This window comes from Ambystoma mexicanum, chromosome 11 (assembly GCF_040938575.1).
Source record: "Ambystoma mexicanum isolate Mex_15411 chromosome 11, UKY_AmexF1_1, whole genome shotgun sequence".
Lineage (NCBI taxonomy): Eukaryota > Metazoa > Chordata > Amphibia > Caudata > Ambystomatidae > Ambystoma > Ambystoma mexicanum.
In genome coordinates, this window is record NC_090934.1 from 828,769,919 (window position 1) to 828,784,825 (window position 14,907).

General features: G+C 45.2%; 1 protein-coding gene across 1 annotated transcript in view; it reads right to left on the reverse strand.

Moving 5' to 3' along the window:
- The window catches only part of ABCC8 (ATP binding cassette subfamily C member 8), a 1,583,626-nt gene that overhangs the window by 973,323 nt on the left and 595,396 nt on the right, over positions 1 to 14,907 (reverse strand). Inside the window, exon 10 of the mRNA XM_069623778.1 lies at positions 10,776 to 10,931. Coding sequence (XP_069479879.1) covers positions 10,776 to 10,931 — 156 coding nt within the window. The remainder of the gene's footprint in view (positions 1 to 10,775; positions 10,932 to 14,907) is intronic.

Here is a 14,907-nt window from a genome sequence, read left to right on the forward strand (position 1 = left end):
TTACCTTTAGTTTTAGACCAACTCATAGGTCTTCTTTGGCATCTCGCTTTCTCGTACAGGTGCTGCAGTGGACCTTCTATCTTCTTTCTGCTTTCAGGACAGCTCCCGCGTAACTCCTGTGGTCTGCACAGCTTCTTCTCAGAGACCTGGCAGCTCCGGTGATCCTCCGGCACACTGAACAGCTGCTCATCAGGAGGGGAGCACATTTCCGTCCTGGCCGGGCTCTTCTTTCCAATACCACTCCCACCGCGCTTGTTCTGTCACGCCACCGGCCTTCACGCTTCTGTGGCTGACCCCGCATTCAAGTCTGCTTCTGCCTCACCTACTCCTTTAGCATCATCCTCTCCTCCTTCTCCCAGTTGCAGCTCAGTCCTGAGTTTAAATGTCCCACTCAGGTGTTGTGGTCTATGTGAGAAACCTGAAGGCATCTCCCTGTCTAAACCTCGAGGATCTGTCATCTAGGTGGCTAGGACATGGCTATCACTATTGGATCCACTTCCTGGGGGGGACCAGTGAGGGAGGATCCCCTGGATGGGGGGGTCCTTGGGGAGTTTGAGTGGGATACCGACAGATGAGATGCGTATCCCCCTTCATTTGACAGCTTTCCCCATCCTCAAGCGAAGGGCATTCCAAACCACTGCCCCCCCTTTTCACATGAACAATTTCGCACAACGGACAACGGACTAACACTAAAGCCATTTACCTGACATGTCCCAATACCAGGGTCAGGCAAAGTCAGGCAATTGATCAGAATCACACACACCTGACGGGCCTTTCCCTTCCCCACAGTGATAAAAGCGGGAACCAGAGGGCGCTGTATGAGCAAGACGGATACGACAGGCAGCATGAGGAGACGACCAATAGAAAGCGGCAGTTCAAGAGAAGGAAAAAGGAGGCGGGAGGTGAGAGTGTGGCAAGGAGAGAAACAACCTTGCCCTTTCCATTCAGGCCTGCGCAACCTTCATGGAGAGGAATGTGGGGCCATGTGCAATGGCGCAAGTGTCCTGCTGCAGATGTAAACGGTACACAGGGCAAGCCTATCGTGCCAAGGTGGAGAAGAGGAGACTCCCCTGGTACCGGCCTTGATTCCAGCGAAGCCGAAAGTCAAGCGGATCTTCACAGCCGGTGAGCCGAGGGGAGAATTGATAAGCTCTGGGGTGTGGTGAGTGAGAATCGCAAATTGGCAAGTTTTGAGCCAAGGCTAATGAACTATAAAAGGAACTGTTAAAAGTGTGAGGGGGAGACCAGCTACAGAGGGAAAGTGGCACCGCATGGGCGCTAACTGGAGAGACTCTGGTCGAGACCCATATTGAGAAACTACAGAAACCAGAAGGCCATAGGAAGGCTGCCAAAGGAACCCAAAGTGATCATACACCAGGGTGGAGCAAAAACCCTGTACAATTGAAAGACTTTGATCCATAAATTGGCTAAAAGCAAGGGAAGTGAGTCCCAAATTGTGAATGAAGGAAGGGGTCATGAATCCCGCAAACATTTGAAACCAGAAGAAAGTTTTGAAAGGCAATAGTGAACCCGGAGGAGGGATGCCGAAGGAGAGGGACGAAGTATAAAGGTCCCACAAAAAACGGTGTTAAAGTGAACCCATAAAGGAAGGACACACTGAACTGTTTGGCAAAGACATCAAGAAACTAAGAAGGGTCCGAGCCCGGATGAGGGAGTTCCGGGGTGAAGCTAATACTCACAACACTGGCAGTCAAGAGAGGTCCGAGCCCGACGGAGGGAGATCCAGGGGTGAAGTCTTCACCCAAGGGCTGGCAGTCGAGAGAGGTCCGAGCCCAAACTAGGGAGATCCGAGGAGTGAAGCTATCACCCACCGTGTAGGGAGAAATGAGGTACAAAGAAGTGCAAGTGAGAAAGAGTCAGCCCAGAAGACGGGGACCCAGGGGTGAAGACAACACCCTATCTGAACTTTGGATTACAATTGACATGGGTCAGCCCAGAAGAGGGGGTCCCAGGGGTGAACCCAACACCCAGCAAATATTGGGAATGAACTTCCATTTGTTAAATTAACTTTTATTTTGTTGGTCATCTGAACACCTCAAGAGACTTTCTGAGGAAATGAGACCTAGCCATTGACAGTCCTGGGACTGCCTGCCATTGGAACTGTCGTCTCTTGCTGGAGCAGCCCAAGACTGTCTGCCATTGGAATGGTCGTCTCTTGCTGGAGCAGCCCGAGACTGTCTGCCATTGGAACAGTCGTCTCATGCTAAGAGAAGCCAGAGTCTGTACTGTGCTCAACCAATTCTGCCCTAACCCATGCTCAAAACATGGGGAAGGAAGATCCAGGCAACCACATCTTGACATATTATTTGAGAGCAGTTATTTCTTTTCATAAGAAATATCCCACACCCCTTTTTGTATTAGTTGCGAGGCTTGGCAATAGGTTTCTTAGTATAGGCCCTTTTTTCTTTGACACGACAGCACTAGGACTGCCTTATTTTTCATTTGATGGTTAACATTTATGACCATTTTAGAGGTAGGTTTAGATAACGCATTTTTCCCCAACCTGCATATCACATTTCAATGTTCAATAAACACCCTTGAATTGTGATCACTTGTGTCTGTCTTGCTTGTTGTCACGTGAGTTTCTCACATCTATAACAAATAGACTGCACGTTCTGGTTAATGGCATTGTTGATCCTTACTAACTTTGGGCCCCTCTTCTTCATCCCAGTACCAAGGGCATTATGGATCCTGAAGTCCATCATGGTTTTGGACATTTGATGTTCAGTTATTTTGGATTGCATAACAATTACATTGGTTTGTTCTAATATGTCATCAGTGTTTTAGGAATGATGGCGGAATCTTGGGTTAAAGAGGTTGTCAATTCCCCCTGATATGAGTCCTCTCCCATTTTATCCTCCCACATACTACCACCTCGAGCGTCAGAATCAGATAGCGGCTGCCTTTCACTGGCCACATGAGAGGAGGCCCATACCAGGGATTCATTGTTGATCTCACTAGATTTGTTACAGTGCTGACTGCTGCTTGTTGTCCTCTGAGTCTTAAAGGGCCCCATGCCCCCCTGACCAGTTCATGTGCACTTGCTGCCTGGCCCACCTTGCACTGCTGCCTGGCTTACCTTGCACTACCTGACTGGGGGGCTCCCTGTAGTCACAGCCATCCTTGCACTTAACTCAGAGCCCTGCTGCTCTGGTTTCACTTCCCCTTTACCCTCTCCCCTGCACTTATTTTTGCACACTTGCACAATCGAAATGACACTATACCTAGTAAGATCATTGTCTTGTCTTCCCTTTGTTCTCCTTCCCTTGCCTTGTTGCGCCTTAAAACACTTGTGTATAGACGCATAATAAATAGCAAACCAATCAATCAATGAGCAGCCAAGTCACATTGCAATCTCACATTTGTAGTATCTCAAGAATGTGTTCTCTAACCAAGCTCCTTGGAAAGCTTCATGACAGCTAAATAATGGAATCAGAGGAAAAGCAGGTCTGCAGTATTCATTTCATTTTAAGGGCTACGTTTCCAAAGATAGGGAGGGGATGCTTTGATGAAATTACTTCTGCTCTGCAGGAGCATAAGAATGATTAATGGTTAAACAACCTGCTCAGCCCCCACACGTCTACAAACCAACAGTGATCCAAGTTATAAAGCAAAACAGGCACATCGAAGAGCTAGAACTCCACATAATGAAAACAGGGGGGAAAAGACTATGAGCAGCCAAGGTGTTCAAAAGGATATTTTGTTCAGTGGAAATATGGTGTAAACATAACCTAGCCATTCTCTAGGGCCCACGGAAAGACCAGGGAGGCATTTATGGGTCAATAATAACTTTCTGCTGTTCTTATGTGATTCAACAGCATCAAGCTAGGTTTCGAGTTGTGGTGCAATGCAGTTTCAGGTGTGGCAAGTTGTGTTGGGTCAACAGTGAGCTGGCGGCTAGTCGTTTCAAATCGGGAGCATGATATGATTAGAATGAAACATTCAGGTCGTGCAGTTCAGATTGCTTACCAGGGTCGGATCGGGAGACGACATGGTTTCAGTCATTGGTGACCATTGTTCGGGTTGGAGAGTTATGTGATGGTCTAGTCATTTTAGTCAAGGTCCGTCGGTCCGAACCTCTGAACTTGGTGCCCAGATGCATGGTTTGAAGAGGTGGCCATATGAGCTGGGCTGCAGCAGTGTTGTTCGAGCCGAACAGGAGACAGGCTCCACTTGGCATGATGTGGCAGTGAGCCAGTTCAACAGGTGCTTGTGATGCAGCAGTAGTTCGAGTTTGAAGGAGTGCCAAAAGCAGCACCTCCAAGTCCCTTTCATTTGATTGCACAGAACATGGGTGAAATGCGGTTCAACCAGTTTGATGGGGCAGAACAGGGAGCTTTTGCTGATCTGGTCGGCCAGAGGCTGTGAGACTCACACCTAGGGCTCTAAGACAGGGTGAGTAATTTCAGGCTCGACTCCCCCAGCTTAGGGAGGATTGTTGCACAGTGGCAGGTCCGGGTCCTTAGCAAGAGTCAACTGTGATCTGTGAGTGGTGGGGTGCAGAGCTTGCCTCTGCCTTGGACTGCTCCTTCTTCACTTCAGTGGTGGAGGTCTCCGGAAAGATCAACTCTCCCAAAAAAGTGGTCCAAATGAATTCTTCCTCAGGTGTCTGTCCAAGAGTGAATCAAAGAAGGAGAGGCAGACTCCTTTTAAAGGCAAGCGTTTACAGGGTGATTGGTCTAAAGCAGGCATTCTTTAATATGCCCAATCCCTGTGCTTGTGACAGTTGGACTTTGCCTCCTGACATCACACCCAAAGTACTTTGTGCTAAAGGAAGTGGGGGGAAAGGACGGAAAAGAGACGGATAAAAACACAATGGTGAAATCTTCCGCCAGCTCTGCTGAGCTCCATCTGTCTACACTAACACTGCTACCTTCATTTGTCATTAGCATCAAAGGACCTTTTGGTATGCATCACCCTGGTGTGAGGCTAGTCCTTTAAGGATGGGTGTGACTTTTGATGCCTGTATTCCCAGACAGCTGCTGCTGGAGAGGGGAGCTACCAAACCTCACAAAGAATGAAAAGGAGAGGCCCAGCCATTCAGTCTCTTGCCCTGCAGGTGGCATAGCAACGCTGTCTGACCATAAAACAGATATCCCTTCCACATCTGAGCTGAGCCCGCTGGGCTGACATATGCGATATACATTTTATGTGGTTTTAATAAGTATGAGAGATACTAGTCACTACACCATACAGTTCAGTATGTGCTATATTTAAAGTGTACAACTGCCACCAGGATAATAACTCTCATAGTTATGGGATTTTGGGAACAGGTGCATATCTTAAGTGCAGCCCTGTCCTGGAATGACTTCAATGCAGCTGTCAGATGGGCACCTGTGACCCTTGAACTTGCTCTCGGCCACTGGAGAGCAGGCGCTGCAGATCGTGCTACCAATTCAGCAGAGATAAGGTGCTGAATATGCTTTTGGCATGGAGCATATGAAAGGGAGATCTGGTTAGCAGATCACCCTTTCTGAAATTAAATTACCCGCATCATTCTATTAATTAATACAAATCAAAAAAGCTAGGGCTTCTACACCTTTGCCAGATGGCAATCTGTCACGGCTGCCAAGGATTAACAGGTGAGCTGTCCTCACAGGGGGTCTCCTGAAGCCAGAAAGGCACTGCCACTCCCATTTACCATTTATTTGCATAACGATAGGAGTGGGCCTGCCGTTCTTCAGTAAGGTGCGGTTGTCTGATTTGTGCCACTGATATTGAACCATTTACAGAATTTGGTGTGATTTCTGGGATGGGTGTCAGAACATTGTATTTGTGTAGATTAAAGCTTTTCCCTTCATCGTGGAAGAGGCTCTCCTGGTGGCCATTTATGAAAAATGTCTAGAACTGATCCTTCAGGATAGAGACTGATTACATTATTAGACTCCCTGATTAAGGTGTTTGCTAGCCTGGCTCTGTGAAGAGCCTGGGATTGGGTTACAATGAACTCCACCCTCAGTGAGGAACATATAGACTTTCACGAAGGGTGTGCGACTACGCATAATTTAATTAAACTGATCGCATTTGCAAAGTATTCTTACATAAATGAACTACCCCTCTATGTGGCATTTGCGGATTTTCCACAACCCTTTGATGTTTGTTGCAACTGTCTGTTTGCTAAACTAAGAAAGGAGGGCTTCCTCCACCATTGAGGAAGTGTATAGAAGGCCTACACGCAGACACTTCTCGGTTAGATGCTAAAAGGAATTTCACCAAACCGATAAATACCAATGTTGGTTTAAAATAAGATTGGATTTTTGCCCCCAGGCTATTTAACATGTATTTGGCAGATCTTCTGGGGGCCTGGTTACTCTTCATATGCGGATTAGGTTATACGATCAAACTCCAATTGTTCTACAACGATCACTAAACACCCTCAATCGATATGCTGGAAAAAAAAACGCTTAGTGATAAACACTTCCAAAACGAAAAGAATGATATTTACCCCAAACATTATCCTCCAAAGAAAAACTGACTACATATGGTTTCTCCTGAACGAGCCTCCGAAGTCATGACAGAATTTAATTGTTTAGGGATGGAGATATTCACAGGAGAATCAGACAGAAATCTCATGTCAAAAAGAATACAAAGGCTGTAGTTCTTGGCACCTATTTCCTCAGCATGGAACGTAAAATGGGAGGATATTCCTGTGCGCTTTTCTTTATTTTATACAAGCAGAAATGTGTTCCTGCAATTACATATGATTTAGAGGCCTCGGCCTCTGATACCGATAAGGCACTTACACAAATTAAAGGGAAATGTTGGTAATTGAGCTTGGGTCTTCCCGAAAACACATCATTGCCTTCAATACTACTTAAACTGAGGCTCATTGCATTGAGCACTAGACTCAAAATCAGAAGGAGTTGTTTGATAAAAATCATGCTAGCCTCCAAAGGTGATATCAGACACTTTTTAACAATTGGCATTTTACAAAAGAGACCTAAACACAGTGAAAAATGGAACAAAAAATGCAATGTTTTTAAAACTATTGATCATGAAGAACTTACATTAGTATCCGGCGTGCTGATGCTACGGGAAACACTGGACGTGGATTGGGTCCATTGCGAGCCTTACCACGGTGTAATCCCGTTAACCCATCAGCGTGCATCTCGCGCCTCGTGTCAAAGCCTCCTCACTCACCGTCGTACACTGCTATTTCTGGGAAGAATCTCATATAACCTGCGAGCCTGCCACAGTGCGCTGCAGCTTCCACAAAAGTCTGCACTAACTCTCAAAAGCGCTTTTGCCTTCTGTACCCTCCACTAAGAGTTTGTCTAGCTACCTGGAAAATGTCGATCGCCAGTATCGTCACATTATTTTGTCCATCACTTACATACACAGTAAAGTTTGAATTCATGTTTCTCTCATTGTTAAATTCAACATATTGATCAAATGCATTACTCATTTCCCATTGTTCACTTGCATGTTTGAATGAATTTTTCTGTCATTGTTCAATTGCACCTATTGTTGAAATGCATTACTAATTTCCCATTGTTCACTTGCACATTTTACCATAAACGTATTAAATATACTGAAAGTGTGAAGCCGTTGCTCTGCTTTTCCTTTTTTACTGCATCTCTAATCCATACAACGTTGTCACATCTCACTACATTACCTCCCCATTCATTACTACGGATCAACTTTGCCCAAAATGGCGCCCTGTTGATCCGTAGTAATAAAGCAGTATGTGCGTTCTACTCTCTCTAGGACTAACGGGTACTGCTCAAACGGCAAAAACAAATGCTAATTGAAAAATATAACAACGACATTAGTATCCTGGGGCTAAAAACCCTGGAATTCTAATGGCAATAAGCTGCTCGCGGGCAAGCCTTTACCGCCTAAGGTAATGCCCCCGGGGCTCATAGTTATAGGCCTGAGCGTAGCAAGGCCCCTAACCAAGGCCCCGGGTGCATTAGCTTAGGCGGTAATGGCCTGCCAGCTCGGGGATAATTGCCACATTAGACATGTAAAAAGCAGATAGTGACCAGGTAGCCAAAGACAGGCCACCATGCCAAAACATGCCTTTTCATGGATTTTGTCTGCGTCTGCGTGAGAGCCTCTTCCACGATGAAGGTATAATACTAGTTTCAATTATTTTGTTTAGAAATGGCCAGGCAAAATGTGCCAATTTTTTAGGTTTGACAAGCCAGGGCGATATTGGCCTGCCCATCGGCCCCTGGCTCTTTATATTTTGTAGAGATCTTAATGTTTCAACAGTTTCAAGATAATCAAAAGAGAAGGCAAACAAAGCCTTCACTGTCAATTTGTGAGGACCTTCTTTTTGTATCTGATTTGTTTGACACACCAGGGCCCAAACAATGCCCTTCACAAATTTGATCCATGTTTCTTCTGGAATAGGCATATCCTATTTATTTCTTGCAGAGTCATTCAAATTATTAATTAGGTGCCAAAAAGAATACGTTTCTTTCTTGTGAGCATTTCAATATCCACAATCCATTGCTTCTTGATGTAATTGTTTTGATAATATGAAATGATATGATGTGGCATTTATAACGCACCCTACACAAGTGTTTCAAGGAGCGAACCAGTATTTGGGACTTCGTGATCCATGGGTACATCCTAGACATGCTCTTAGGACCAAAGAAAATTTGATGTGGTAGGGAAATGCAAGTATGATCCACCTAAATATTCTAATCTAGGGCATTGTTGATCATAACTCAGTCATACAATATTAAAATTAGGCAACATGATTTGGAGCTCCTGGGGTGCACCTGCATGTAGTGCCCCAAGGGAACTTTCCAGAGAAAACTTGAGTACACTACCCATGCCTCCAGATCAGGTCAGACCCTACTTACTATGTGGATATCTGTACAAGGCTTTTAGGGGTAAAAGGAGACGACGGCAGCAAGTGCGTGGAATGTCGGTGACACACGGATTGATGTCCGGAAGCTCCTGAAGCATGGACTGTTTATGACACCACCTGAATATGTAGAGGTAGTAATGTCATCTCTAGGAAAGGAGTCAAGAATTGTGACGGGGTGTGTCATACCTGTGTCTGTGTGCAGAACGGAGACTGATTCTTTCTTTGAGACTCTTATGCTCATTGAATCCTTGTGAACTACTCTGTCACTGGTTCTCCAATTATTTTCTCCTTCTTTTTCTTCTGCACTCTTATTTTCTATTGTTATCTTCTTTGTTTTATTTACCAGTTGTGTGCATGTGAGACATTAATTTTCTGAGACCTTGCTTTGGCTTGGTGCCCCAACTGTCCTGGTTGACTGGGTTTTCAGACACCAGAACAAACGGTGCAGGGGTTGCGTGCCAACAGTGTCCGTTCCTTCCACTGCCTACAAAAACAACACATACCGGTTGCCCCTGCTTATCGGTATCCTGACATCAAGTCACTCAGCGTAGAGGTGGAAATCATGGGGCTAAGGCATAGTCTCAATAACAAGCCATCAGTATTAAGATCCCCTCCACAGATCTTTATTAGTGTGTTTTCTTCAACATCATAATGCAGTCAAGACAAGAAAGTCAAGGTGGACCATAAGTTATTGAGAATTTAAATAGAGGCTTGGCCTCTCTAGCTGCTAAATCATTCCCAATGTTTAATGGTAGTCATTTATTTGCTTCATAGGTGTTCATTGAATTTTTACAGTCTGTCTAAATGGCAATTTTCTGGTTAAAATAAAGAAAAGGAGCACCTACACATGTTGCATCATTAATGTGTGGTTACAATGATTGATTGAAGTTGGGCATTACACCTGCATTCCAGATCACAGTATGATTGAGACAAAGAGGCTGTTTAGGTGTAGTAAACGAAGGTGTGCTAAAATGGGGACACTTTGGCTTTGAAGGCCAGTGCTTTAAGTTCTTAAAAGGGAATTCCACTGTTACAACATGAGCCGCTTCCTATGACCTTATTTCTGTGCACATCAATGCCATTATATGAGGAAAGGCATAGGTAAATCAGCCTTGGACCTACTCCACTATGAGTAGCCCATCTGTAGTTGAGGGGCCACACCTCTTCTCCTTGGGGCAAAAAGGGGAGATTGCAGATGAATTCCTAGCTGTGATGAGTGATCTATAGCTTTATCGCATTTAGCTGTTTATTGAGTGCCCCGTGTGGCATAGGTGTGCACAGACATGTGCCCTGAGATCACTCTGCCTACTGTCCCAAGCTGTATCTCACCAAGGGTGCTCAATGAGGTTATTACATGCCTGGGGTTGCTTGTGGCCCCACTGAGACCTAGGAATTTTGGGCCAGAACCAAAGCATATTTTCAAATGGATATTCCCTTCCATACTGGCACAAGCAGGCTTAGCGTGATAGAAGGGAGCAGTTCCCAGATGATTTATCAGTGGTTAAAACTGTTGAAATAAGGTTCTGCACAGCGTAATATAAGTGAGGAGTTTTATTGGGATAGAGGTTTATCCCGCCAGCTCAATCACAGCACTTTCAGCAACTACCTTTGCAATGGCATGTTTCCCCCAGCCGTCTGTGTTCTCTATTCTACATTCCACAAGGTTAGTGCAGGAACCTAGAACAGGCAACACAGAATGCTGCGCCTGTTCCAGTAACCTCTGGTTGTTTGAGCATGCGTTTTTCTGTGACTACTGGCACGACGGGAAGCAACAGGCCCGTCATTATGTTCTCAGGCCTTTGTCCATAATATAATGTATTCAGACTCCTCTGTACATTGGTGGGAAGGTAGGGGGAGACATATGAATTGATGCTAAAGTATTACGCAATCAGACGGTACCATTAAGGACATGAAAGCACATCTCTCTTACCTGTACTGGCATTGCCCAAAGGTTAGGGCACAGAAAAAAGAACCACATCAACTGATTCGTATCGATGGCAACCAAGTTGCAAATCTGTCCTGCAGTCATCTCTCCCATGGACATGTTGGAAGTGGACAGCAGCATTACCTTATTGTAGATCTTAGTCTGGAATGAAACAAATATCCATGATCAATTATTCGCCATACTGTGTAGTATCAGGAACCTCCGTAAATAAGCTATTGATCAGCTCTGATGAAGCAGTATGAATACATCTCCAAGGGTGTGGACAAGCAGCTCAGGGGGAGGGTGCTCTTGCCCATGCTGTTTCATCTCCCCGCTGTACAGTACTTAACAATCTAGCTGTATGACAACATCCAGGGGCCAGCTAGCCAGCTACCTGAAGTGAGTTTTTCCATCTACACCCCTCATTTCTGGGGGGAAACATAAAGGAAATAGAAACAGCCATGGCTTGCAAGAAGGGGTCTTGTTGGGCTACTTGTAAGACATGGAGAGGTTAGCTTAGCCTCAGACCAGACGCCTGCGACCAGTCACGTAGACATGCATGCACACCCCTTTGAAATTCAGGTGTGTACTCAACTAGGCTTGACATGCCTCCTGTCCCAGTTTCTTAAGGCATAGGTGGAATCCTACGTGCGGGCCAACGATGCCTAATTTGTGCACAGTGACGTAAAACAGGATGCCCACAACCCCTCTGGGAGTCACACCATAAGCTCTGCAAACACAGTGCTACATATGCAGTGCTAAGCACACACAGCTGCCTTGTGTCTCAAACACTCAGAAGCTCTGGTCCATAATCTGTCAAACTTCTAGCGAGTGACTGCAAAGCAGAAAAACTACTGCACTTCTTATGAAACCAAAACAGACCGGCATACACTCCACACTTTAAGGCACGCTCTGCTTATCATCTTAAAATATTGAAGAGCTCCTCGCGGCGAATGCCATCTCAAATGACCTTATCTTTAGAACACTATCGAGTGACGGTGAGGTCACTAAAAATCATTAGTACGTAATGCGAGCCCCGGTCAATGTAATCTTCAGGAGTCATCTTGGATGGCAGTCTTTAGCCATTAATTGCCTTGGAAGCTGGCAGTGCAATAAGTATTTTCTTTATTTGCTTTTATTCCTGATGTATTTTCAAGACACCGGGCCTCATTACGAGGTCGGCGGTAAGGGGTTAACGGCAACGGTAAAGGTGCCGTTGCCGTTAAGCCCTTACTGTAGGATTACGAAGTCCCTTAGCGGGAGCCGCTAAGGAACCAGTGAGCTAATAACGGGCCTGCTATTAGAGGGCCCGTTATTAGCTCCATCCCCATTCCCATTGAGCCCTATGGGGGCTCGAATGGGAATGGGGAATGGTTCTCAGAATGGGGATTTACTGGGTCCTCCAAGGTTTGAATGACCCGGTAAGTCCCTATTCCGAGAACCCGGACCCGGAATGCGGTAAGGGGGGTAGCCATGGAGCTAATAGCACCATGGCTACCTCCAACCTCGCAGTTTCCATTATTTGTATGGTGCATAAATGGGTTTTACAGGGGAGGATGTAGGGAGGTGTGTGTGCTTTCTCATAGGTTGGACATTTTTTGGTTTAATTCTATTGAGACAGAAAGAATCACTGCGTCGCTGGTGGTTCTCAAACTGCAGCATGAGCAGCTTGTGCTTCAGCTGATTTCTGCAGCCTCCTGCACCCTGTCTTCCAGAGGTGGGGGAGCCAGAACTGGCTCAAGCCTAGTTACAGTGCACTGTCTGGCTCTAGCTCGGCTTGAGTGCTCTCATGAAAGAAAAGCACAACTGAAGCCGAGCCAAGCGTCAGCAATCATAGAAAAAATTTAAGTCAAGCTGCAACTTAATGGCAGTTACATGAACTGCATGCAATCATCAACTTTCTCAAAGAACTTAGTTTATATCTTGCTGCCAGGCATTGCAATATCCAGCTCCAAGACTGTGTAAAAAATGACTACAAGTTATTGTTATTGTTATTTTGCACTTATATAGCGCCTTATATACCATTGGTATGGTCTGAAGGCGCTGGTAGGTTGAATGCCCTTGGGAACCGAAGTTCAGGTCAGTAGAGAGAGAAGAGAGAGTCCAAAAAGTGCGTGTGCGCACCATGTATGTGTGCAACTGGTGCGGAATTCAAGTGGTAGCTGCTTCTTAGCGGTAGGTGTGGTGGTTGAGAGATCAGTAGTATGTGTTCGCTCTGGCCGGCTTTTATCCAGATCGAGTGTGGCTGCGTTAGGCCTGAGGAGAACGCCTGGCTGGGGGGTGCGAAACCAGCAATGTTTACTCAGAGTGATGGGAGTGAGCGGGAGATGTTGATATGAGAACAGTTATACCGAATGGTGTCATAGTATCTCTGTGTTCTAGTTGAGTGGTGGTGTAAGGGAGAGAGTAAGTGGGGTGTGGTATGATGTATTTCCTTCATTCCAAAGCATAATTATGTACGTCATGCAATTCCGTGCCATTGGTACACTTCTAAATTCAACTTTCTCCAAGAGGCAATTGGTCACAACTTCTAAATGCAATTGGGTACACTTCCAAATTTCAGCTTTCTCACAGAGGCTATTGGTCACAACTTCTGAATGCAATTGGGTACACTTGGGTACACTTCTAAATTCAGCTTTCTCAGAGAGGCTATTGGGCGCAACTTCTAAATGCATTTGGGAACACTTCTAAATGCAGTTGGGAACACTTCTAAACGCAGTTGGGCGCAACTTCTAAATGCAGTTGGGAACACTTCTAAATGCAATTGGGTGCACTTCCAAATGCAATTGGGTACACTTCCAAATTCAGCTTTCTCCAGGAGGCTATTGGTCACAACTTCTAACTGCAATTGTGTACACTTCCAAATGTCAGCTTTCTCACAGAGGCTATTGGGCGCAACTTCTAAATGTAATTGGGTACACTTCTAGATTCAGCTTTCCCAAAGAGGCTATTGGGTGCAACTTCTAAATGCAATTGGGTACACTTCTAAATTCATCTTTCTCAAAGAGACTATTGGGCGCAGCTTCTAAATGCCATTGGGTACACTTCTAAATGCAATTGGGCAGAACTTCTTACTGCAATTGGGTGCAACTTCTAAATGCAGTTGGGACCACTTCTAAATGCAATTGGGGGCACTTCCAAATTCAGCTTTCCCCAAGAGGCTAATGGTCACCACTTCAAATGCTATTGGGTACACTTCCAAATTTTAGCTTTCTCACAGAGGCTATTGGGCGCAACTTCTAAATGCGGTTGGTTACACTTCTAAATGCAAATTGGGTACACTTGAGTACACTTCTAAATTCAACTTTCTCAGAAAGGCTATTGGTCACAACTTCTAAGTGCAGTTGGGCGCGACTTCTAACTGCAATTGGGTACACTTCTAAATGCAAGTGGGGACAGTTCTAAATGCAGTTGGGAACACTTCTAAATGCAATAGGGTACACTTGGGTACACTTCTAAATTCAACAGGTAGCTGACCTTTTCACACAGTTTTGTTATGGTATTTCTAAATCTTGAATGTACTATTGCAAATCACATTGTTTAGTGGAGTGTTGAAGCCATCATTACTGTGCATTCTGGTATGTGTATAGTTACATTCAGGATGATGAGAATAAAGCTGTAATCACTCTTCTGCTTAAGAAAAGTTTTATTGCATTTGTCAGGTTTGGTGATAATATGATTTGTGTATTTTACACCCTTAAAACTGTACATTAAAACACATGTATTTCAGCTAGAGATGAGAAATCATGTGGCCAAGTGTCTAATGTGCTGATTGGAATCAAATCCCATCTTACATAAAGTGTGTGAATCAGGACATATTTAATTTTATTGTGCTGTATCTTTCAAAATTGAGATATCAAGTATAGGTTTCCTCTTCTAGGGGCAGGCAGACAGGACATCAGGCATTGGATTGTGTTGTGGGGGAAAGGGGAGGATGTCAGGTATCATGTTTCTGTTGCAGGGATTGCACAGGCAGAATGACAGGCTTGTGCTTTGTGTTTGAGGGTGAGGCGGCAGATGGTAAGGTATGCATTGTTTGCTGGCTCAGCTTGCATTTGGCTCCAGGAGACAAGCCATGCGTCATGGCTCGGCTCTATCCATGAATTCTTTGGCTCCCCACCTCCACGGTCTTCACCAA